General features: G+C 47.8%; 1 protein-coding gene across 5 annotated transcripts; it reads left to right on the plus strand.

Annotated features, from left to right (window-relative positions):
• The first annotated feature begins 94 nt into the window (after nucleotides 1-94).
• On the plus strand, nucleotides 95-20,891 carry LOC308071909 (heat shock factor protein 5-like). Of its 5 annotated transcripts, none has more exons than XR_013931363.1 (4): nucleotides 95-612; nucleotides 5,636-6,154; nucleotides 10,891-11,050; nucleotides 15,311-16,296. XR_013931363.1 is itself a non-coding variant. In XM_080408027.1 (4 exons), the coding sequence occupies exons 1-4, from the start codon at nucleotides 657-659 to the stop codon at nucleotides 17,149-17,151; spliced, it is 876 nt and encodes a 291-aa protein (XP_080264153.1). In that variant the 5' UTR covers nucleotides 95-656; the 3' UTR covers nucleotides 17,152-20,891. The 5 variants fall into 5 exon arrangements, 2 of the variants coding, with proteins under 2 accessions (XP_080264153.1, XP_080264152.1); XM_080408027.1 differs by lacking the exon at nucleotides 15,311-16,296 and adding an exon at nucleotides 16,970-20,891 and having other exon boundaries at nucleotides 95-671; XR_013931364.1 differs by lacking the exon at nucleotides 95-612 and adding an exon at nucleotides 16,970-20,891 and having other exon boundaries at nucleotides 1,106-6,154; nucleotides 15,311-16,123.
• The last annotated feature ends 2,784 nt before the right edge of the window (nucleotides 20,892-23,675 follow it).

Consider the following 23,675-nt stretch of genomic DNA (forward strand, 5'->3'; position numbering starts at 1 on the left):
ATGCATCTGTGCCTGTAGGGTTCATTTACATAAGAAGACCTTTCTGGTGAGTGGTAGTTTAGGAGTAGTCATGATATTCTTCGGAATGATACACTCTTGGTAAGATAATTCATTTTCTTTGTAAGTCTTAAAATTCACATGGTTACAAGTGTGTATGAACACCTAGGCTCAGCTATGTGAATACGCTTTCTGTGGTGTATTGTGACAAGAAACTCAAGCAGCCAAATCAGAGAGGTGATACTAAGACACAAAAGACTCTGATTATGAAGTTTCTGCATGTATGTATGTGTGTGTGTTACCAATTTTACAATATATATTTTTAATGTATTTATACATATCTTAAATATTTTTAAGATTAAGAAATTGGTCTTAAAATGACTTGGGAGGTAACAATAAATTTCTGGAATTTCATTTACTGTGTGATTATTGAAATGTTTAATCAAAGTAAGCAATAGAACTCTGCACACCAGACACAGGTTCTGGCAGTCTGATAGCTGTGTTTGAATTCTTGCAGCCACGCCGCAGAGTTGTTCAGCAGCAGCCCACACAGATCCTCTGGCTGGCTGTGCTGGTCCTGCTGCTTCAGCGTGCACCCACGACAGCTTTGTCCAGGTGAGCGTAGCCTACTGAAAGGAGGTGAAAGCGAAGGAGACTGTATGAATGAACTGCAGGTTTATACACTTGTGAAATTAAGGATATAAATTTGAAAATGGATCTGCTTGATAAAGTGAAAGTGATGTGGTTTACAAATACCTATTTCAAAGAACCACTGAATGTTAAACGGGTAGTTTTGTAATTCAGGTTAGGTTTCAGGGTAGCAGCATAGTGGATGTCCTCATCAGTGGAGTGTTTTTGCTTGACTTCACCAGAATCACTTTTAGTTAATGAGCCTGCATTTGTATTTGAAGAATGTTCTTGCCTGGACAAAAAGAGATTCTTTAATATTATGAAAATACTGAGAAGCAGCTCCACTTCTTTGTCTCAGATAGTTTCCTGCAGTCCTGAGTTTGATTTGATGAACGAGAAAAACTAAGGTGACTTTTTGGAATGGGCCTCACCTCGGAGATCTCTTATTAAAGATAACTCCAGTCTTCCTGTAAAATGCGTTATGTAATTCTAGTGGAAACTGCACCTTATTTGGAGGGCCTGGCTTATCAGATATCAGAAGATCTGAAGTAAAAATGCAAGAGCTTCCTTTTTTATTACAGCATAACGCATATACTTTTTTCCCCTCACAGAGGACAAGCGAAGCAAGTTATGCTTATGCGTGTTGAAAAAGGGTTGACCTACCCAAGCTTGATCATCCAGTTTCCTGTCTTGCAAATATCAACCTTTCTCTTTTATTCGTGACTTCTTTTAAAAAATAAGCTTATCCAAGATGGGCAGGTTATGGCCAGGATAACACGTTAGTGTAAGGCTATAAATAGCCAACAGCCAGTCATGCCGTCGATATTGTAGTATTTGTCTTTTGCACAGTGCATCTTTGTCCTCTCACTTTGATTGTGAGCTGCTTTTTTCATCCAGGACATGAGGATCCGTCTGAGCGATGGGCAGTCACAATTAAATAGCTTATCTCGGAAGGCCGAGATCCATGGGATAGTAAATCATTCCAAAGGAGTTGTCAAAGGTGGTGTTGTGGCTAGATTGAAGGATAATATACAGTGTCCAAAGGGTCTAGTAAAAATCAGTTGTTTGGAGAAGCAAGTCCATGGGCAGTGTGTGGAGTCAGAAGAGCTTTAGGCCACTTGTTAGTGGTTGCTTTGTTTCCTGGAAACCCCCAGCAAAAAGCTGCCGAGCATCTGGGCAGACTGCGGGAAGGCGATCCTCTGCGTGAGAAGGCCAAAGGCGAGCAGTGCCCTGTATCAGTTCCACCAGGTCAGTAACCGGCTGTCTCTGAGCAGGGTAACACAACTATCGTACCGCGTGGATCAACGGGACTTCTTGAGATTTCTGAGTCTTAGCATAGCATAGGTCATTTCTCCTGGAACGTGGTGACAGGCTGTGCAGGTGGTACAGAAGACAGCAGTTTGCCTGCGGTTCTTGCTGAGCTGTGGGGAATAATCAGTTTGCCTTTTGTGTGTTCTGGGGCATATACTTCCCCAGACTTCTGCTGGGGGATGTGGCAAGCTGCAGTATTGAGCATCCTGCCCTGCTGGTGTATTGATCATCCATCAGTAACCACTTGCACAAATCCTCAAAAGCGATAAAATTCATCAGCCCTGGCTGACTAAGCATTTTTATTGTTCTTCACAAAAAATAGAACTATTGCGTGGTATATTTCCTATCGTTCCACTCAATACCTTCTACCAGTTGCAGGAATTCAGTGCGATGCTGTTGAAGCGTGGTTTGCGGGGCGTTTGAGGCTGTTTGGTCCCGCTGTGTGCTGCTAGGTAGGAGTGGCAAAGCCTATACGAAACTGCTGGACCAGTCCCGAAGACAGCGAACCGTATCGGCACGCTAGTAGTCAGCAAGCTGGTTACCAGCCCCGTTTCTGTTGGATCCAGACGGTGCTTTGTGGTCTCAGAAGGAAAAGCGGGCACTCTTGGACAAGGAAGCCTAAACCTTGTGCTGTTCCTTACTGGGTCTTGCAGAGAGCATCACTTTTAAGTTTAGGAGAGATTTAAGACAGGTGGAGTTTCTGGGTCTTGGAGGCCAGCTGCTGGGCTTGTACAGTACACACCTGAGCTGCTGAAAGTGTTAGGTGACCCTGACTGGAACACGGGCAGACCAGGCCCGTAACTAACTGGTTGGTTGGCTGCAGTTTGCTCTCCAGAAAAAGCTACAGAGAATTACTGCATGGAATGGCAAGGGGACATAAGTGGTTATACCCAGACATGGTGGCTGATGATGGTGTATCTCACCAGGTTTCTGAAATCGGGGTTTTGGAGGTTTGTATTACACTCTCATCACGGTTGGTTACAAAACAGGGAGCTCAGGTACAACTTCTTACCCATTTTTCATTTGGGTTCTCTCAAGTGGGGTTTGGATTAGTGTGATGAATCAGTATCCTTGGGTAGGAATGAGTCTTTTGAGAGACCTCCTGCTATCTTCTGCAACAGCAGTGCTGGCAGCTCACAACCATTAGCTCAATACTTCCCCGCTGCTTTATCATAGATGTGAACTGAGGCTACATATTGGATTTCAGCGATTTTTTTTAATTTTTTTTTTCCTGCCCCCACCTTGTTTTGTTTTTTTTTAATAGCAGCCCTGCCATTTGATTATTGCTATTACCATGGTTATTAAGCTGTCGGTATTTCCTTGTGGAACTGAAGCAAGAGGTAACAGGAAATGGAAGAAATAAACGTGCAAGAAAAAAGAAGAAGAACTTTCTGACCTTAAAAGCAGTCCTAAGTAGTTTGCTTTTATTTGTAATAAGGAATGATAATCAGCCATGTTATTTCAAGAAGAAATCAAGTCTGAACTAATTCCGATTGCCCAAGCACTCAAGCCAGATTTGTGTAGTCCTAGCGGTCCCTGAAAAGGTGTGGTTGTGCTTTAATTCCTGCACACGCTATGCTAATCTTATAAGTGAAATGCCCATCTTCTCTTTCACCACTTCTGCTAAGTCAGACCATTTTTCCTCTTGAGCTTGAATGACCAGCAAGCTATTAGTCTTTCAGGCCCTGACTTCTCAATCTTTTATCGGTTTTCCTTGTTTCGTTGCTGCCTCCCCCCATCCTTCTCCAGGTGAACTAAAAAGATTTAAATTGTACCTTTGCGTGGCCCCTTTCTCCTGTTGGAAATACACACGAGATCCTGTAGTGCATCCAAGAGGACAGTATGTGCTGTAACAGCTTCAAGCTGAGGTCCCCTAAGAAGAGGCAGAAAAAGATTCAGTATGGGTGGGTTGGTTCATTGGTTTTTGGCAGGGATGATCTTATTCCTGGACGGTTCGGTAACCCAGATCTTACTTAGAATCCTGACTACTTATGACACTAAACAAGCAAAGCAACAGAAATGAAACGCCTTATTAACATTTAAAAAAAATAGAACTGAAAAAAAAAAATCAAATGAGAGGAATAATGTTTGAACCTATCTCATAAAAACATAAAGGTGGCTTAGCCTTTAATGAAAAGATTTTGCTTAACTTAACCTAAATTTCTCAAATTCCAGGTTTTATTTCCCCCTCTGTTTCCCCCCACCCTCACAGTTTGTGGCTATCTGCAAACTGGCACATCTACACGAATCCACACTAGGACTTGCCTTCACACACCCAGGAGACAGGATCTCATCTCTTTGTGGTATCTCCATCAGGGAGAGACCAAGTCCTTCACTGGCATTTGATCTGATACGGCTTTCCTAGTAGGTGATCCTGTAGCTTCCTGTTCTCTAATTTACTCGTCTCTGGAAGTAGCTTTTCATTAACCATGAGCTCAGCTAAAAGGTCTAAGGATAGTCAGGCACTAAGGACTACTCCTTCATACTGGATCCCTTCCAAAAGAAGGCTGTATTTTAAATAGACCTGAGTTTCTGTTCAACATCATTGTATGACTTGTATTTGTCAGAAGAAATGACCCTTCTAGTGTCCTTTGACTGAGTCACCTCCAGAAGAAGTAGCAGTACAGACACTGGCTGTTAAAATGTCATCTATCATTTCACTTGGGTAGGACTTGCTGCTTTGGAAAAACTCTTTCATTGTCTTCATTCTGTTTTAAAGGTTACTCGATATATATGAATGCTACTAAAAAAATCATCACTGGATTGCTGATTGTGTCCTGTCGTCCTGTGATGTCATTACAGTGAAAAATTTTAGTAGTGTTCAGACCTGATCTGTGATGGCAAAGGCAGAGTCTCTGTAGGTTCTACAAGAAGTGTTTCTGACCTGAAATTCTGTCGGGTTTTTATGCAGATCGATGCAGACTTTGAGTTGTGCCTCTGTGGGACACTGTCATGACCGGAGAGTCCAGATGTGAGGCTGTGACAGGCAGGGCAGTTTTGCAGTATTTCCTTTCATCGGTATTTGAACTCCCACTCATCCTGGGACTGGGGCATCCCTGGGGGGCACCCCTTGTGTAGATGTGCCTATGGACAATCACTTGAGGAGGAAAATGGTATTATCGGTTAAGAAGCGGTGAGTTCCTCAAGTTGTGTTGTCCATATGCACATTTACAGCATATGGACCTTTCTCTTTTGCTTAAAAATGTTGCGGTTTATACTGATTTTTTTATACAACAACAGGAATGCTTGAGTTTTAGAAGGAACTGAAGGCAGGTGGATTTTCTCTCTCATTTTCTATTACGTATGTGGCACGTGAAGAGGGTGGTTCTAGTGTACCCCCACAGGTCCTACTAAGACCAGAAGTCTCTGATTTGAGTGCTTGGGTATATTTAACACCTGCGCTGCAAAGGGTGTGCAGACAATGCATCTGCAGGCATACACCAGCTCCTGGTAAGTAACCTTCTCTCCAGGATAGACCATGAATAGAAGAAAGGAAACGTGCCAAGAGTAAGGTGGTTAATGAAAACCAAGACAAAGCAGTAGCTTTTTTCTTTTTTCTTCTGGTTAAACTTGCTATTTTAACTGAGAATAACGGACAATCTTTCAAGCTTTTGGATAAATGGATAAACAGAATCAATACACATCCTGTCACGGTAATTTTTTGATACAAAAGTTCACTGCATTTTGTTTTTTCCAGAATCCTCCAATGCAGTCATCTTACGAAGCTGAACTGATGCCGTCTGACTGGCTATGTAATATATCTGAAGAAAACAGGAAGGCAGAAGTCAGTCTTGAAGCCACGTTTCAGGTTGCTGCTGAGGTGCGTTCATCATGCAAAGCTGAAAAGGTGGGAGTGGCACCTGCAGAAAGCCAGTATTCAATCCTGGAGTTTAATGGAAATCAGGCACTGCCTGTTAATAGTTACGCACCTTCTTCAACTGAGGAAAGCCAGCTGGAATGTCTCACTCCTGTAACTTCAGACACATCATTTCTGGTGGAAGCAGATCAAGCACTGGATTTGTCTCCGTTACAGCCTTCTGACATTCTTTGTGCTGCCGATACCACTCTGTCTATAGAAACTGCTGCTGCTGCTAAAATACTACAAAAACTTCTGACCACACAGGAAGCAGATGAAAAATGGAGCAAAGAACCAGATCACCGCCCAGCTGAGTTCTCCCTCGTGTTTTTTCAGGAAGAATTGTTCAGTCCAGAGCAGGTAAGGGGTAAGGAGAGGTAAACCAACATCTTTCTTGAGGTAACTATATTTGATAGTAATGCTAGGGTCTGGACCGATAGCTTTTCAATATTCTTGCCTGCTTAAGAACTGAAGGCTTCTTTAATTAAGCTTTTAATGGACAGCGAAGGGTTTGCTTGGTAAAGCAAGGTATAAAAAAGAAGACGGAATGAAAAAGTATCCCATGTTTCCCATGTTAATGAGCATGACATGTGTCAGCCTGTTGGCTGAGTTAGGGTGCTCATTTGCATGGGAAACATGCGTAGTGCAGGTGTATTCGTGGTGATGAAGTGGATGCTTTTTTAGGTTGTAACATACCATCTTTAATCTCCAACAAAGAAGAGTATTTTGAGAATTGCCGCTGGAGGCAGATTTTTGCTTAAATTTAGATAAACGGTTAGATTGTTTCTGATAAATAGTTGTTAAGTTCTGTTTTCTGTGGAAAGTATAGTTTATTGACATTTGACTGGTATAAAGCATCTTCATTGGTTTATACTTTGTGGTGTACAACAAGTTGTAATTGTACTTTGGTCTACCTGTACCTGGTCTTCCCGGTATGTAAAATTGTAAGTCTCATGAGGGGTGAGGGGCATTCTAGATGTTACTCTGTTAAGGCAGCAAATGCGTGCTCTGCTTTTTTTTTTTGTTTTGTTTTGAAAACAAGGTAAGCTCAGGAGATTGACTGCATCTGTTTCTGCTGCATGAGACCTACCTTGCATGTAGGCACTCAGTCTCATTTTTGTGTGTGCATTGAAGCTACTGTTTTATTGTTCTGTCGGTAGCTTGACGCCTTCACTGAAGTTTCTAGATCGGAAATCATCAGCTGGCGCAAACCTCCCATTGTTGCTTTCGGCGTTATAAAGATTAGTGCTCTTCCTCTTGGGTATCTTTCTAGAAAGGGATGTGTATTCTGATCAAGCCTCTGCATAGCTCAAGCCTAGACTAGACTGTTCTGCTCAGTACCATGTAGGGAAGAGCACATCCCTGTGCTAGTGCATAGAGTTGGCAGTACTCCTTAATTGGTGGCCACTCATTATATTAAATGTTGACCGCACTTTAAATGTTGTCAGTTTTGAGAATTTTTGAACTGCATTTTTAGAATGATAGGTTGTCCCTTGTTGAAGGCCTTTGGAGTCCGTGACCCGAACTTCCTTGTCAAGAACCGGGGGAATTAAGCACACGAACCACGTAGTTGTTTGGGAGGGAGGTTTTGTATATTTGTGAGAATCCTGATGTTGGTCCTGGACTGTAACTGGTTAAATAACTGGCCTCATTTTTTGAGCAATTGAAAAGCAATTCAGGGAATGTTCAGCGTTTTGTTTGACAGATTCCCTCTTTCTGTTAGAACTACTCTTCAACTAGTCTCCTCCTCCCAAACTCGGGAGAGGGAAGGTTAACTTAACACCCTGCTTGTCCAGAGCCTGGGGTCATGGCAGGTGCAGAACTCTCCAGAGGAGGCTTCTGTGCCTGTACGCCTCACATCAGGCTCCAGCACAGTTTTCTTCCTCATCCCTGAATCTGGAAGCACTCAGGCTTTCAGTGCCTGTTGGTACCATGTGTTTTAGAGCAAGCTTATGACAGAATAGTGGACGTGCACAGAAGACCGCTCTATTCCTCTCTGTACAAGCAGAGGGGGAGCAAATTCCTCCACCGTTCATACAAGAGCATCAGAACAGCTCTGCTGGGTCAGATCAAAGGTTTGTCTTGCCCAGCATCAAGTCTCAAAATAACAGCTGTAACCTGATGTGTAGGGAAGAGCAAGAACAAGGAGCGCAAACAGAGCAGGGCATTCCTGCTTACACATTCCAGCTACTTTCACCCCTAAGACTTGCGATGATACCGTGTACTTCATCTCGGGTTTCTGCTCTGTGGACTGAAGTCAGCCCTTGAAACTGTCGGTTTTAGCATACGGGACCTTTTGACCAAGCTGGTACTGTTCTGTTTTCTGTTCCGTTCACAGTATTTCCCAGCATTTAATTACTCTTGTGACCAGCACTGAGCCTTGAACTGTCTTCCTCATAGAAGTAACAGTTTAGTAGAAACCTGCTTTATTCTGCTTTCCCGATTTCCTAAAAGACAGCAAATTAAAGAGCAGCTCTTTACATGAAAAGAGTTAGTACATTCAACAGTTCAGATCCAGCGTTGTCCTCTCAGCCTCAGTGAATTTCTGTCCTAGACTTCTAGAGGCTTTGGCCTTCAATGGGCATCTCTTATTCCACTCCTACTCCTAAGAAATGTTTTATTTTCTTGTTAAAGTGGAAATAGAACATTTCTGTAATGCTTGATCAAGAGGAATTTGCCTCCGATTTCGTTCAGTCTCCTTGGCAGCATACCTATGTGAAGGCTGAAACGCTTGCTTTCTTTGGGGAAGGTTAATCCAGCAAACCCCATTCATGCGAGTTGCTAATTTTAGTGCCTCAGCTTCCCATCATGGTTCCAGCTGGGTATAGGTATAGTCCAGTCAGTGTCTCGTAAGTCATGTAAGTAGTGAGATGCAGCAGTTTTGGCGTTTTTCAGTAACTGAAGTGAAAAGGCAAAACTTTCACGTCTGTCAGCTTTGGTAGCTTTGCTTGATTCTCTGCCAAACAATGCTTCGGACTCTGAAGTTGCAGAAGTATTAGACCTGAGTGGAGGGTCTGTCCACAGGTGCGGTGAATCCATGGTCGGAAACATGCTCGCTTAAAAGACCAAACAATAAAAAAAAGGGATAGCTTGGGAACCAGACTTGTGTGGGCTAGGCTGATGCTGTTAGGATGAAAATGGTATTATTACCTATTACATTAGATTACTGAAGAGTTGGTGTGTAAGATTCTGTAAACACAGTGATAAAAAGAAATCTGAAAGGGGTGCTGTGCAGTATGACTGCTCTTCAGTTTCCACACACGCAGCTGTGAGGGTTAAAATTGGGCACAGCATTGGAAGTACAGGTTCACCAGTGAGGAGGAATGAAATTTCCTCAGTTTGCTGGCCACGCTCGTCCCGGTGTAGCCCAAGGTGCCGTGAGCCTTACTGGGCACTGCAGCATCCCCAGGTCCTTTGCAGAACTGCTAGTTAGAGTGTCTAGACTACTTTCACCACGTAGGCTAGTAACAGTGTCTTAATAACGGTGATCCCAATATGCATGTTATTTGTTTTTTCTTTATCAAACACTGCAATTTGGTTTCTACATCCCCTGCCTGGTATTGCTTTTCATTATTCTCTTCTTTTTAAATAATGAAGTTTGCAGAATTGTTTCTAGAGCAGTTGTCTGGTGGAATATCCAGTTTAGAATGCTTACCTGAGAAATCTTCCTTTCTCTCACTACTTGATGAAGGCTGCTCACTAATTTTTCTAGAACTTGCTATTATGTAAATGTCGCCAGGAATAGAGAAGTCATCATCACTCATGAGACTTGGATTCTAGCTGGTGAAGGTAGTGACCTACAGCCTGCCTTCCTTCTTTGTTTTTGTGCCTGGGAAGGGGTTGTGGTTCAGACATCAGACAACAGGCACTGCTAGCCACGTGTTTTTCTCGTGGCCTTGTTAACAGTACTAAAGCAATACATCCAGACAGCACATTTCAAAGAGGAAAAAACGAGTCAAATGGGTATCCAGCAAGTGCAGGAGGTGTGTGGGAGGGAACTAGTTCTCCCTGGAGTACTCCATTACTGTATTTGCACAGGCCTTTTTGAATGTTATTATACAACGTTGTCAAGCAATGTATGTGTGTTTCTATTGATACGTATACACATAGCCTGTTATATACTCAACACTGAGTAATGACAGACTCAAGGTGGTGAGCGTGATTTTTGGAAAGACTATCTTATTACCAAGTGTGACCTCTTGTCTTCTGTAAACTCACACATAATGGTTTTCAAAAGCTTTTTTTCCCCTTAATAGAAGGAAGCATTGCAGGCTCTGAGCAGTCATTCATCTTTAGATTATTGATGGATGAGATATTTGCAGAAGAGATGACTATTCTAGAACAGGTGATACTGTGAAAATTTTTCTGTCTAAAGGTAGATTCCAGGTGCTTAACTTTGGGCCTGTACTGCCTCAGTGAAATAGAAACAGAACTTGGTTGTTCGGGCCTTTTTTTTTTTTTTTTTTTTTTTTTTTTTTTTTTTTTTTAAGCTACAGGTTTTTGCCACATGATCATGGAAATGTACCAGTTTGCCAAATGGTTGCCTGCAAAATACATGTAGAGCAGCAGCAGAGGGCTCTAAAAAGCAAGCAACACGTTATAACTTAATGTCTTAACGACTGGATGGGGTGGGGTGAGATTCCCAACCAGAAATGTGTGGTTCACATGTGGTTCTGCATCACACAGCTCTGTCAAGTTGTTTGAGCTAGATCTGTCATTATTATTACACGTGCTGGTAAGAATGAGTGCACCTGTATTTCTTCTGGCTTATTTCTTGTAGCTAGTTCAATAACTGAGGGAAAAGTTCAGACTGTGGGGACATGTACCCTAACTTTGTGTATTCTAGTTTTCTGATCTCATATTTTGCTTAATATGATGTTTTGTAAGAGGTTGTTTCAATTTAGCAACCTTAATTCTGAGTTAAAAACACTTACTATGTCAACTGTCTAGGCAGCGTTCACCACCTGTTAGATGCCCTTTTGGAGTGGAGAAGAATAGCTTTTATTTTGTTTTATTGGTTTTATATTAGTTTTATTATAAGATAACATTGAGTGATCTTTGGTTTTATTTCTTTTGTTGTGTTGTGTTTTTTTAAGGAGAATAGTAGTGTTAAAAGTGAATCCAGGACATTGGAGACAGAAGAGAGACAATTCACTTCAGGAGCTGAGCCTATGAACGAATCTGTAGGACAGACAGATTCATCTGTAAAATCTTTCTCCCAGAAAAGACGCAGTTCAGACACAGGCAACTCTCTCGGTAAGAAAGATTCTACGTTTTCTCAGAGATTACGGTGACAGCTGCTCTGAAACTAACTATTGCAGAAAGGGGAGAGTAGAAGAATTTACTTGTTGTCTGCCGTGTAAGTACCTCATTGTTCCTTCAGTTTAGTATTTTAACTTGTACAACTTCTTAGTGTACTTACCAACACACTTCAATAGAGACACTTATGATGTGGGAAAGGGTATAAATTACGTAAGTAAATAAAACTTGAAGTTCTGGGAGTTGTGCCAGAAACCTGGATGTCACAATATTGAGATTAAGTCCATAGATGTGTTTGCTGGAGGGCGACAGTGCTGTGAAGGAAACACTGAGTAATGAGGTAACTATGGAAGTTCCAGGGGCAAAAACCACCGAACTGATGAAGCTAGCATAGAAGTCTGAACTCTTTGTCTCAGATCACTGAATACATTGTACCAGTCTGATAGTGTCCTGAAGCCCATGAGAAAAACAAGCCGCAGAGTATCTGAGGCTAAAAAAAACTTCACAAATCTAGTAACTGAAGGGAAAACCTAAATGTCCACAGATTAGAGAGACATAAGAGGACACAAAAAGTACTTGGGATCCATTCTAGAGGGGAATTTGGTTCAGCCTGCAAGTCTCTAAGAGGCTGTTTCCCTCACAGCTGTTCATCAAAGAGCCGATGGTAGAGTTTGAAGAGCTGTTGCTCACTTCAAAGGGTAGTTTCTAGATTCCAGATCATGATGCTAGTTAATAGTTCAGCTCATAATGCCCATCAGTTTCAAACATTTAAGTAAGGAATAAAGTCTTTCTGTCAGGAAGCTGAGAAAAAAGGTGGGATGCCACCTTGAAAAAAGACAATTTTTGTTTAAAACACATAATCGAGAGTTCTTGTTCAATTACTTCCTGGTATCACAGATAACTAGCAAACTTCTCAGCTTTCATATCTGAAGCAAAACATTTGCTTAACGTGCCAGTTGTAAAGTTATGTACAGGAACATGTTGGAAAGCATTCCCATGGGATTGTTCCACAGGGATGAAACACTGTTATGCTAATGCTAATTAGCAACAACTGGCATAGTCTGCTCTCTGGGAAATGTGACGGTCATCCAGGCCTGCATCTCCACGGTTGTACCTTTGAGGCTTGGTGTGCGTGTTAAGGGTAGAGATAGACAGCACAGCGGAGCCAAACGTGATCAGGCTCAAGCTAGCCCAAAGTCAGTTGGGTGCGTGATAGAAGCCTCCAAGCTGGCGTAGCCTGTCGGCTGCATGTCAGCTGTAAGCCTGAAGCAGGCAGGCTCAAGTGCAAGCTGACTTCTGCTGCTCTGACTACACCTTTGTCTGTCAGCACCTCCTGTCCTCTGTGAGACTTTGGAAACAACTTATTTTTTAATCTCTGTGTGCTAAAATGCATCACGATGATTTCCAGGTGTTTCTTGGCGACTTGCCCTCTGAGTGTGATGGAGTCCTCTCTGTTTTCCTGTTTTCCTTTGGGCACTCCTTTGCAAGTTTTCTGAGCCTGCACTTTGATACATACACCCTGCTGTGAAAAAGGCTCTTCTTCCATCTATTTCAGTAGGCTGTTTTTTTCTATGTTAATGTCACTTTTCTTTAACATCACTTTTCTTTGTTACGCGGTGACACCAAGTTCTAGATACCACACAGCGAGAGCCAATATAATGTGGTACATTTCAGTGACTGGGAGCAGCTCTGAGCCCAACCCAAGGTGTTAATCTGTAAAAACGCACCAAGAATCAAACCCCTGCCTTTGTGGAGAAGGCATTGCTTCCCTCCAAAGAGCTGGACTGGACTTCTTTGCATTTCACAGCTGTTCTGTAGCAAGAAAAGGCGAGCGTCCTTTCACTAAAACACCGTCCCCAGGGTTTCCCTCCATAGCTGCCAGCCCATCTCTGCAGCACCATAAATCACTGAGATGGGTTATCTGCTTCCTTCAAATGGAAAACCAATGTATTTAACCAGCCTTCTCAGCTAAATTCTAGTTTACCAGTTTTAAGAACATTCTGCCCAGCAGAATCTAGATGAAAGGTGTCTCTAGTTCATTGTCCTGTCTCCAACAGTGTCTTCGGCATTTCTGTACCATTAAGCAGAAAAGGCCTCAGTAACCTTCAGTTGATTTTTAGAGTCCCTTTTTGAAGCTGTGCAAACATTTAGCATCCACTGTGGGTTTTGTAAGTTAATGTCATTAATGCAGATTAACTACACAGCGGGTGAAGAACCCTCCTCTTCAACTACTTCTGAGTCCTCCCGGGAGCCAGAGTCTGCTACAAAGGGTGCAGAACTTAACTCGGCGCTAAGATACATCATTGCAAATGATTACGGGCTGTGTCGTCTGTTCCCTTCCCACTCTTTTTCTTGAGAAGCGATGGGTATGGTGCTCTAGCTCCTGCCGTGTTTATCACACGGAGGTGCAAGGAATAGTTCACCTTTCAGGGACTGCTTTTTTTCAGCCCCAAGCTCGCTCTTAGGACATAGATTTGAAGGTGCTGATGATGCATCTGCTTTTCCCACTACTTTCTAGCTGAGCTCGTCTGTTAAAATGGGAGTTTTGAAATAAATCTGTCCGCTTTTGTTGGCAGCATACACGCTTGCAACAGGAGTCCTTTTGGACTTCACAAAGGATTGAGAGGAACTCTGTAAATACTTTGAGTCTCCTTCCCCATCTCCTCTGCGTTGTGCTCCACAGGTACACTCAGCTAGTGAGCACAGCTGTACTGGACCTAATATCTGTGGCTTGTGCTTCCTCTTCTAAAAGAGCATGGGAGAAGGACCAGATTCTGATGGGAGGAATTTTTGTTTGCAGCCCGTCTTTCTGGAAATAGGCATCTCAGAATGGAGCAGGGGGAATTTGTTACTTCTGGACTGAAGCATTTAAGCTGATGCTGAGACATTAAGGAAAAAAACTTTCTTTCTCGATGGCTGACCATATCTTTTCTGTGAGTCGTCTAGTCCTGCAAATAATCTGATGACTGTCTCTGACTTTTTTTTCTTTTTTATGCTGCAAGGTGCCCTAGACATTTACCACCCACTCCCATGCCGCTGCAGTTGTGTCACTGTGTGTTCTCTCTCATTCCCTCCAAGGTAAATAGATTTCTAGGTGCAATTGCTAAGGGCAAATCTTCACTCAGGCAAGGTCTCCCATGCTGTCGTCTGTTCCCTTGAACTGTTTCCTGCACCTTCCAGCCAAAAATATTGTTAACGTTCATTTAGTTTTCCTATCCGGTCACAGTGAGATCTCTTCCTACAAAGGTGTTAAGAGTTAATGTGGGGACAGGCCTGGCCCTGAGCTTTTGAACATCGGTGTGAAGCCCAAAGCGAAGTTGCTCTCGGGAGTCCGAGCGGCAGCTGCTTGCTCCAGCTCAGTTGCCATTACCTTGACGTCATTATATATTCATTGAAGGCATTTCAAATTGCCTGTCCTGGCAGTCTGCTCTTTGGGATGAGTGGGTGTCATACCCTGTGTCTTAACTTGCCATAATTTAGAGGTGCATTGTTACAAGCCCCCTCATTTCTCCATCCCTATGCGTTTTCAAGATGTGTTCCCAACAGAGTCTGCTTTGGCAGGAGGCAGGTGTCAGAAAGTGCAAAAGTGGTGCCTATTGGGCAGGAACTCCGTAGTACAGAGAACGAACAGAGGCTGGAAGATGTGAATGTGTGTGTTTAGAGGTTAAATTTCTTGTGGGTGATGTTTGCAGTGGTAGCGCTGTTGTGACTTTATCGGGGTACTTGTTCGCTTTCTTGACCTGCAAGATCTGGCCATACGTGGGAAGTATCTCTGTTTTGCTGTGGATCGAGGTAACTGTCAAAAAAGGAGCCTCTTGTCTGTCCTCTCTGTGAGGCCACAAGTTTTTTCTGGGATCCTGGCGCTGGCTGTGGGGTGCTTTGAGGCAATTGTGCCTTTTCTGGGTAAACAAAGGGATATGGCACAAGCAGGTCAGGCCTTTCTGTAGATACTGCCAGGGGCTTATAGTAATTAATGTTTGGCTTTTGGTATCCATGGTGGCAAAGGCATTTCTAAATAATACATACTGAAGAATGGGAGCACTTTTCTTATAATCTGCTTTGGGTTTTTATATTTAAATTTTTGAAAAATTGGAAGAATTCCTGTTTCTTTAAACAGTAGGCCTCAGGTGATCAGGTTATAGTCTGACATTGAAAGCATATTTTATAGTACCTGATAGAAATGAAATTGCTCTGTATGCTGCCAAGGGAAACATATCCGAGCACTGATAGGTGCTCAGTATTCCCTTTTCTTCCTAGATCTCCGTCTGCCGGTGGATGTACCTCGGAAGCGGGGGTGCTTTCTGGAGGACGAAATAAGAGAGTGAGAAGTGGGTGACGAATGTGCAGCAGCTGCCAGCTGGATTTCCCTGTCAGACTCCAGCAGCAGTGGAGCTTTGCCCACAACAGCCACTTTGGATCATTTCAGCTGTGTTTAAAAAAAAAAAACCAACCAAAACCAAAAAAACCCCAAAAAACCTCCAACAAAACACCAAAGACCACACACAAAAAAGCCCAAAACAAAACAACAAAAAACCAACAAAACCAGCCCCACACCACTCTATTTTTTGCTTTCTTTTTAACTTGGTAGGGTATTGTTTAGTAGGCCTCTTTCATTACATTTTCTACCCGTCAAGTTATAAAGCACCGAGTGGTCAGAGTAATTAATACAAAGTAATTCCTTAGCTGTTTGTATTCTTTAGATTTGGAAAGTCTGAACTTTACAGGAACCCTTAAACACTTTCTCGAGACATCCTTACTGGGAAGCAAATGGGTTTTAGTGCTCTGTTAGGAATCTGTTTCACTTATTTATCTATTTAACGTTGTTGGGAGCTACAGTATGCTCGGCATAGGTGGTGGTTGGTGCTCTCGCTGTCTTTGCTTGCAGTCGTACCGTGGCCCTTTACTGGGGATCGTGTATGAAACAAAAGCATTGGAAAGTCGCAAGATTCTGGGTCTGAATGGGTCAGAGATTTCAGGAGAGCAGCTAAAGGAAAGATGAGCTAATTTTCTAAGTGATTAACCGGGAAACCTTCTTCCTTCCTGAACCAGCTCTCTGTTTCACCAGCAAGTGTATGTATGTCACAGCTGCTGATCTTTTACGTTCCTGGGGAATTCTTCTGGTTTAATAATTTCCTTTTGATGCTAATGGTATCTGTAATGATAACTTATTTATTATTCTAATACTCTGTTCTAATTATGTCTTGAAAATATTTTTTAAACTTTTAGAGGAAGATTGTATTTATGTTGATAGATCTTAAGTTTTTAATAGCTATACGTTTGTGTTCATGTTAAAATACTGTTTGAAGGATAAAGGGGACACATCCTCTACTTGTGGTGTTCAGGAGATCCATGTGGAAGAGCACCTGAACCATCCATGTAACGGCTTCATGCGTGTTCATACGAGCCAGCCCTGAGCAAAATGCACGAGAAGGGAGCAGAGAAGCTGTCAGGACCGCCTCGGCTTGTGTAGCTCCCAGCTGTGGCCGGGATGTGCTACGGGAGCACCGGGCAGTAAGATGAACTGAGGCGAAACCTTTCCTTACAGCTTCTGTAATGAGATCTTTCTTAACCAGTAGTAACTTCTGTAATAAGGTGGTTTGTAACAAGATGCTACTTTTTTAAAAATAACTTTTGTAATAAGATGTTTTGTAATAAGGTATTTTAAAGAAGTAGCACCTTCTGTAATAAAGATGTTTTTACCGACAGTCTTGTTACCGGGAGCAGGGCGGGATGTGGTTTCCCGTGTGTGCCCTGTTGTGCCCCTGCCCAGGCAGGGTGGGCCTCAGGTGATCAGGTTCTAGTCTGCCGTTGGAAGCGTATTTTGTAGTGCCCGACAGAAATGCGGTTGCTCTGTACGCTGCCGAGGGAAACATACCCGAGCCCTGCTGTGTACTCAGTGTTCCCTTTTCTTCCTAGATCTCCGTCTGCTGGTGGACGCACCTTGGAAGCGGGGGTGCTTTCTGGCGGTGACAGATGTGCAGCAGCTGCCAGCTGGCTTCCCTTGTCAGACGTGTAGTGGTGTTGCAATAAATGGAGCTTTGGCACGGCAACGGGTGTCGCATCGGTGTTCTCTCCATGTTCTCGACGACCAAGGGTGAGCGTGTCACAGCTGGAAGAAACAGCTGCTTCCTGTTCCAGTGGTTCTTGCTGACACGTGTATCACCCAGCGGCTGCTGCCCGGCGGAGCAGTTCCCAAGCTGGCGGCCGCTCTTCCTTTGCGCCATGTCCCAGTTCCTGCGGGGCGGCCGCGGCAGCGAGGGGGGGGTGCCCTGCGGGGGGGCGGTGCGCGGGGCTCACGCTGCTGCGGACACTCTGCTCTGCTCCGCTCGGCTGCGCTGCCTGCGGCGGTGGGTACTGCCCTTGATGCTGCTGGGGGCTCTGGGCTCCGCTCGCACCTGCCTGCCCGCTGCCTGCGCGCCGCGGGGCTGCCTGCTGGCTTCTAACCCTTTGTTATTAGAAATACCGACTGGGGGGGGGGGGGGGGGAAGGGTTTAAAAACAACGACCAGACATCACCAGACCCACGCAGTTTTCTTAAGCTGCAGGAAGTAACTTTGGCCCAGGATTTACAGCCCAGTTTCCACCCGCCCCGGCCCTGGGCTTCCCGGGCTGCAAGCACACGTTGCTGGGCCAAGTTGAGCTTCTCATCCACCAACACCCCACAGTCCTTCTCCTCAGGGCTGCTCTCCATCCGTTCTCTGCCCAGCCTGCGCTTGTGCTTGGTATTGCCCCAGCCCACATGCAGAACCTGGCACTTGGTGCTTCTTTCCTACTTTCCGTTAGATCTAAAGATGTGGGTGACTTCCCTTCTACGGAACATGCAGCAAGAGCACTATGTCAAATCAAGGTTCTCTCTCTTTGACTTTCAGATTTTTTTCACAGATTGGTACTTGCATAATGGCTGCTTAGAAAAGAAATCTTTGCCCAGAGGAGCCTGCTGTGTGGCCCAGCTCTCAACGAGGTGTTCAGGCCTGGACATAACTTTTAATACCAAAGTGCAAACCAGTTCTGTTTTGATGGAGTTCTGAGAGTTCTGCCACCGTTTAGGTAACAGCATGAAACGTTGGCATGTGGCTGAACTTTGTTGATTCAATAGCTGGTAAATATTCCCTGGCCAGCCTTCCAAAAGTAATCTGCCCAGGGGGATGCAGGAGGCTTGGCAGCAAGTAAAGCAGGGCTTTGCAGGGTAGGGGGGTGGTTTCTCATTGAACGTGTCCTCAGGGAGACTGACATGTTTGAAGCAAACGGGAGGCTGGTGGAATAGGTGCACACAGCCAGTGTGCGTGTTGTAAATAGATGTTATGATTGCTAGCCTTAGACTCTGTGTTAGCAATTACTATATCCAAATATAAAAAAATCGGAAAATATCAGAGCTGCACAACAAAGGACAGCCCTGGGAAGCACAAAAGCCAGGAAACAAAACCAGTGCATTTACAGGTACCTTAACTCCGCATCTTCACGTTATATGGTTTGCTGTTAGATGCTGGCAAAACAGAGTGTATTACTTCTGGAAGAACTAAATTCTGCAGCAGAGTAATAATGAGTGCTGCTTATCGTATGGAGCCTTTCCCTCTTTGTAGACAAGTCAGCTAAGAAGTTAATTGTATTTGTGATTGCTTTTGCTAAAAATGGTCTGGCGCTGGAGGCTGTCCCAGTGTGCCTCCCCAGCCGAGGGCAGAGCCGTGTCTTTTTGCTACTCTAACGTTGTTCCTTACTTGATAATACCGCTGTAAGGGTACCCAGTAATTCACAAGTGGAGCTGCAACCCTTTGCAGCCTGGGATCAGATGAGAAGATGCCGACAAGTGATGTTGCAAGGTGGGACAAGTGCTTGCCCCGGTGTCTCTCTCACTTTCATGCACTCTTCAGCCTTTGCCCTCAAGATCGAAGTCTTTTGGCCAGGAGGCTCCGTGAGGCCATGGCTGCTTCTGGAGTGCCTTGTGCTGCATGAAAGGGGAAGAAATGAGAAGCCCTACGCTCAGTTCCTCCTCCTCGCTCATAGTTCAGGAGAGAGCGCAGAACCCAGCTGGAGTGTGTGCATCCCTGTAGGGACTCTGTAACCGTAAGACTGGTAGACTTCAGAGCTTTTGGAGAGCAACTCTGAATTCATTGGGTCACAGATCTATACAACTTGCCACCAAGGGTACCACGTGATCAGTTTTCTATACAAAGTATAATTTAGCTGTTAGGCAAAGCAGAAGTTCAGGTCTCCATCTCTGGGTCCTCAGTGGAGATGTACAGCAGAGATGCAGGAGCCTCCAGGCACAATAGTGAATTGTGTAAAACAGCGCCAAGGATGCAGTTAACCATTTAGCTGACTGCAGAGGCAGACGGGCACTGTATGCCAGCCGCTCCTCGTTACTACTCTCTGTCTGCACAGCCACCTTGAGAAGACCTTGGGACTATGTTAGCGAGAGAGCTCCTCACAGACACTCAGCATCACCTTGCCTTGCTCATGCTGCAGTGGCTGTCGGGGCAGCAGCGGGAAACCAGTGGGCGTTGCTCCAGCACCATGGCTGAGCGCTCAGTCTCGGGCTCTTCAGATCACGCCAGAGTGAGCCAGGAGTTTAGTTGAGGCTTGAGAAACGAAAGCACTTGTAGACGTGCCTCTCAGCTGGGAACCTTTAGGTGACGGCTGTGTAAACCCTCTCTCGGCTTTTTCTTGTTTCAAGCTAAGCTGTTTGGCTTTGCATTGTGGATGAGCACTTTTACGGCCAGAAAATAACAGAGAGGTTACTTGATGCTTCTGGATGATTGCTGTGGGCTAAATGGCATGTGCTGATGGTATCAGATGCACTTTAGCCTTGTGCTCCAAAGGAATCTGGGAGTAAAAACTCAACTGATAAACTACAAATGCACCGCATACTCTGGCTTTGGGTTCTCGAGTCATTAAAAGTAAACTGAGGCTCTCTAAAGAATAATTTTGTCCACATATGTTAAAACACGATGGCACCTTCTGCCATTCCACTTTCAAGAAAGGAGCTTTTTCCTTTCCCCGCCTCCTCCCCCTTCTCCCCCTCCTCCTCTGCGGTGCGCGGCGGGCAAGAGGCGCGGGCATCTCCTCTGCCGGGCAGGCTCAGCCGGCAGCCTCTGCACTGCGAGGCCCAGCCAACTCGGGCGAGTCGCCAGAGCCCCGGCGCGGCAAAGTCCCTTCAGTCCCTTCTGGCCACCCTGTCCGGACTGCGCGGCCGGGCTGAGGAGGGGGGCGGCTGCCCCGTCTCTCCCTCCCTCCAGCTCCCGGGCAGGACAAGCAAGCCAGCACCAGTGGGAAGCGCGCGTGCACCATCATGTCAAAGAAAAAGAAAAATGGACTCCGAGTGCGGGGTATTCCAAGAAAAGTGGACTTCTGATTATTTTTTCACGGAGTACAAAGAAAGAGCTGTTTGTCTGATATGCCAGAATTCAGTGTCTGTGTTCAAGGAATACAATTTGCGTCAACACTACGAAACTCAACATAAAGGTAAATATGATTCTTTGGTCGGACAAGTGAGAAAAGTTAAAATATTAAGACTGAAACATGGATTGACAACTCAGCAAAATACTTTTGTGAAGCAAAAGCAGCTCAATATATCATCACTTTGAGCAAGCGATCAAGTTGCCAAGCTCATAGCATGCGCTGGCAGAGCATTCATAGAGGGAGAATTTGTTACGTGTTTCGGTAAAGCACTTAGAAGAAGAATTAAATTATTTAAACTAACCCTGGTACTGAATTGGAAATTATAATTAAAAAACATACCTGCATTGTGGCAAAATACGTAGATACACTATTCATGGTGGGTGGGTGGGTTTTTTTTGTTTTGAATGATCTACGCAAGTGAGTAAAGTGCTTCATATGTGAAACTGTATTAGGAGTCATCTGAAAATACTGAGGAAAAATAAAACATTGTGGAGGCAATATTGAGGCAAACCCCATCACTCGGATGCCTGGAAAAGGCAAGAGCACGCCTGCAGTCCAGGCGGTGAGGCTGTAAAGAGGCTGTGTAAGGACACCGGTGATGACTAATACCTTGTCCTCCCTAGATGCAGACTTGTGTGGTTTGCAGCAAAACAAAATAGCACGTCAGCACAGGATACGGATGCATTTCCACAAGTCGTGCCAAAACGAGCTGGTTTGCCTTTACAATTCATTTATCAAAGCCGCGGGGGTCCCGGTCCCGGGGTCCCGGACCCGGTCCGAGCCCCGTGGTTCCTGGTCCCGGCCCGGTCCGAGCCGCAAGGGTCACTATCCCGGGGTTCCCGGTCCCAGTCTAGGTCTCGAGCCCTAGTCCGGTGAGTCCCGGTCCGAGCCCGGGGGTCCTTGTCCCGCTCCCGGTCCCGAGCCGTCGGGGTCCCTGTCCTGGGGGTCGTGGTCCTGGTCCGAGCCGCGGGGGTCCCAGTCCTGGTTTCGAGCAGCGAGGGTCCTGGTCCCGGGAGTCCCGGTCCCGGTCCCTGGTCCGAGCCACAGGGGTCCCAGTCCCGGGGGTCTGGGTCCCGGTCCCTGGTCCGAGCCGCAGGGGTCTCGGTTCCGAGGATCCCGGTCCCGGTCCCGAGCTGAGGGGTGTCCCGGTCCCCGGGGTCCGGTTCGGTCCCGAGCCGCCGGGGTCCCGGTCCCTAACCGCGGGGGTCACGGCTCCCAGTGGTCCCGGTCCCAGTCCTGAGCTGCGAGAATGCCGGTCCCGGTCCCGGTTTCGGTCCGAGCCGCGAGGGTCCCAGTCCCGGTCTCGGTCCAAGCCGTGGGGGTGCCAGTCCTGGTTTCGAGCTCCGAGGGTCCCGGTCCTGGGAGTCCCGGTCCCGGTCCCTGGTCCAAGCCGCAGGGGTCCGCTCCCGGGGTCTTGGCCCCAGTCCCGGTCCGAGCCGCGGGGGTCCCGGTCCCGCGCCGCGGGGTCACGCGTCCCAGTCAGTGGTCCAGGTCCCAGTCCTGAGCTGCGAGAATCCCGGTCCCGGTCCCGGTCCGAGCCGCGGGGGTCCCAGTCCCGGTCCCGAGCCGCGGGGTTCCCCGTCCCGAGCCGCGGGGGTCCCGGCCCTGTCCCGAGCCGCAGGGTGTCCCGGTCCCCGGGGTCTCGTTCGCCGTCCCGAGCCTCGGGGGTTCCAGTCCTCGGGGTCCCGGTCCTGCCCGCGAGCCGCGGAGGTCCCGGTCCGAGCCGCGGGGGTCCCGGTCACCGGGTCCCGGTCGCGGTCTCGAGCCGCGGAGGTCCCGAGTCGCCGGGGTCCCGGTCCCGAGCCGCGGGGGTCCCAGTCCCGGTCCCGAGCTGCGGGGTTCCCCGTCCCGAGCCGCGGGGTCCCGGCCCCGTCCCGAGCCGCAGGGTGTCCCGGTCCCGAGTCGCTGGGTGTTCCGGTCCCGTGGTCCCGGTCTCGGTCTCGAGCCGCCGGGGTCCCAGTCCCGCTCCCGAGCCACGTGGGTCCCGGTCCCGAGCCGCGGGGGTCCCGGTCCCGGTTTCGAGCGTCAAGGGTCCCGGTCCCGGGAGTCCCGGTCCCGGGAGTCCCGGTCCCGGTCCCTGGTCCGAACCACAGGGGTCCCAGTCCCGGGGGTCTGGGTCCCGGTCCCTGGTCCGAGCCGGAGGGGTCTCGGTTCCGAGGATCCCTGTCCCGGTCCCGAGCTGAGGGGTGTCCCGGTCCCCGGGGTCCGGTTCGGTCCCGAGCCGCCGGGGTCCCGGTCCCTAACCGCGGGGGTCACGGCTCCCAGTGGTCCCGGTCCCAGTCCTGAGCTGCGAGAATCCCGGTCCCGGTCCCGGTCTCGGTCCGAGCCGCGGGGGTCCCAGTCCCGGTTACGAGCCGCGGGGGTCCCGGTCCCGGGGTCTTGGCCCCAGTCCCGGTCCGAGCCGCGGGGGGATCCCGGTCTCGATCGCCAGCCGCGCGGGTCCCGGTCCCGGGGTCTTGGCCCCAGTCCCGGTCCGAGCCGCGGGGGCATCCCGGTCTCGATCCCCAGCCGCGGGGGTCCCGGTCCCGGGGTCTTGGCCCCAGTCCCAGTCCGAGCCGCGGGGGCATCCCGGTCTCGATCCCCAGCCGCGGGGGTCCCGGTCCCGGGGTCTTGGCCCCAGTCCCGGCCCGAGCCGCGGGGGGATCCCGGTCTCGATCCCCAGCCGCGGGGGTCCCGATCCCGGGGTCTTGGCCCCAGTCCCGGCCCGAGCCGCGGGGGCATCCCGGTCTCGATCCCCAGCCGCGGGGGTCCCGGTCCCGGGGTCTTGGCCCCAGTCCCGGTCCGAGCCGCGGGGGCATCCCGGTCTCGATCCTCAGCCGCGGGGGTCCCGGTCCCGGGGTCTTGGCCCCAGTCCCGGTCCGAGCCGCGGGGGTCTCGGTTCCGAGGATCCCTGTCACGGTCCCAAGCCGCGGGGCTCTCGGTTACAGGGGTCCCTGTGCCGAGCCACGTGGGTCCCTGTTCCGAGCCGCGGGGGGTCCTGGGCCCGGGATCCCGGTTCCGAGTCGCGGGGGTCCCGGTCCCCGGGGTCCAGAGGTCCCCGTCCCGCGCCGCGGGGGTCCCGGTCCCTGGGGTCCCGGTCCGGGTCCGAGCCGCCGTGGTCCCAGTCCCCAGGGTCCCGGTTCGGTCCCGAGCCGCGGGGGTCACGGGTCCCAGTGGTCCCGGTCCCAGTCCTGAGCTGCGAGAATCCCGGTCCCGGTCCCGGTCTCGGTCAGAGCCGCGGGGGTCCC

Source organism: Falco punctatus, assembly GCF_963210335.1.
Source record: "Falco punctatus genome assembly, chromosome: 12".
NCBI lineage: Eukaryota > Metazoa > Chordata > Aves > Falconiformes > Falconidae > Falco > Falco punctatus.

Coding starts and splice junctions, on each gene's coding strand:
- LOC308071909 (XM_080408026.1), top strand. CDS start 5,558: ATGGATAAACAGAATCAATACACATCCTGTCACGGTAATTTTTTGATA. Junction 6,155..10,890: donor AATTGTTCAGTCCAGAGCAG/GTAAGGGGTAAG, acceptor TGTTTTTTTAAG/GAGAATAGTAGTGTTAAAAG. Junction 15,375..16,969: donor CTGGAGGACGAAATAAGAGA/GTGAGAAGTGGG, acceptor TTTTCTTCCTAG/ATCTCCGTCTGCTGGTGGAC.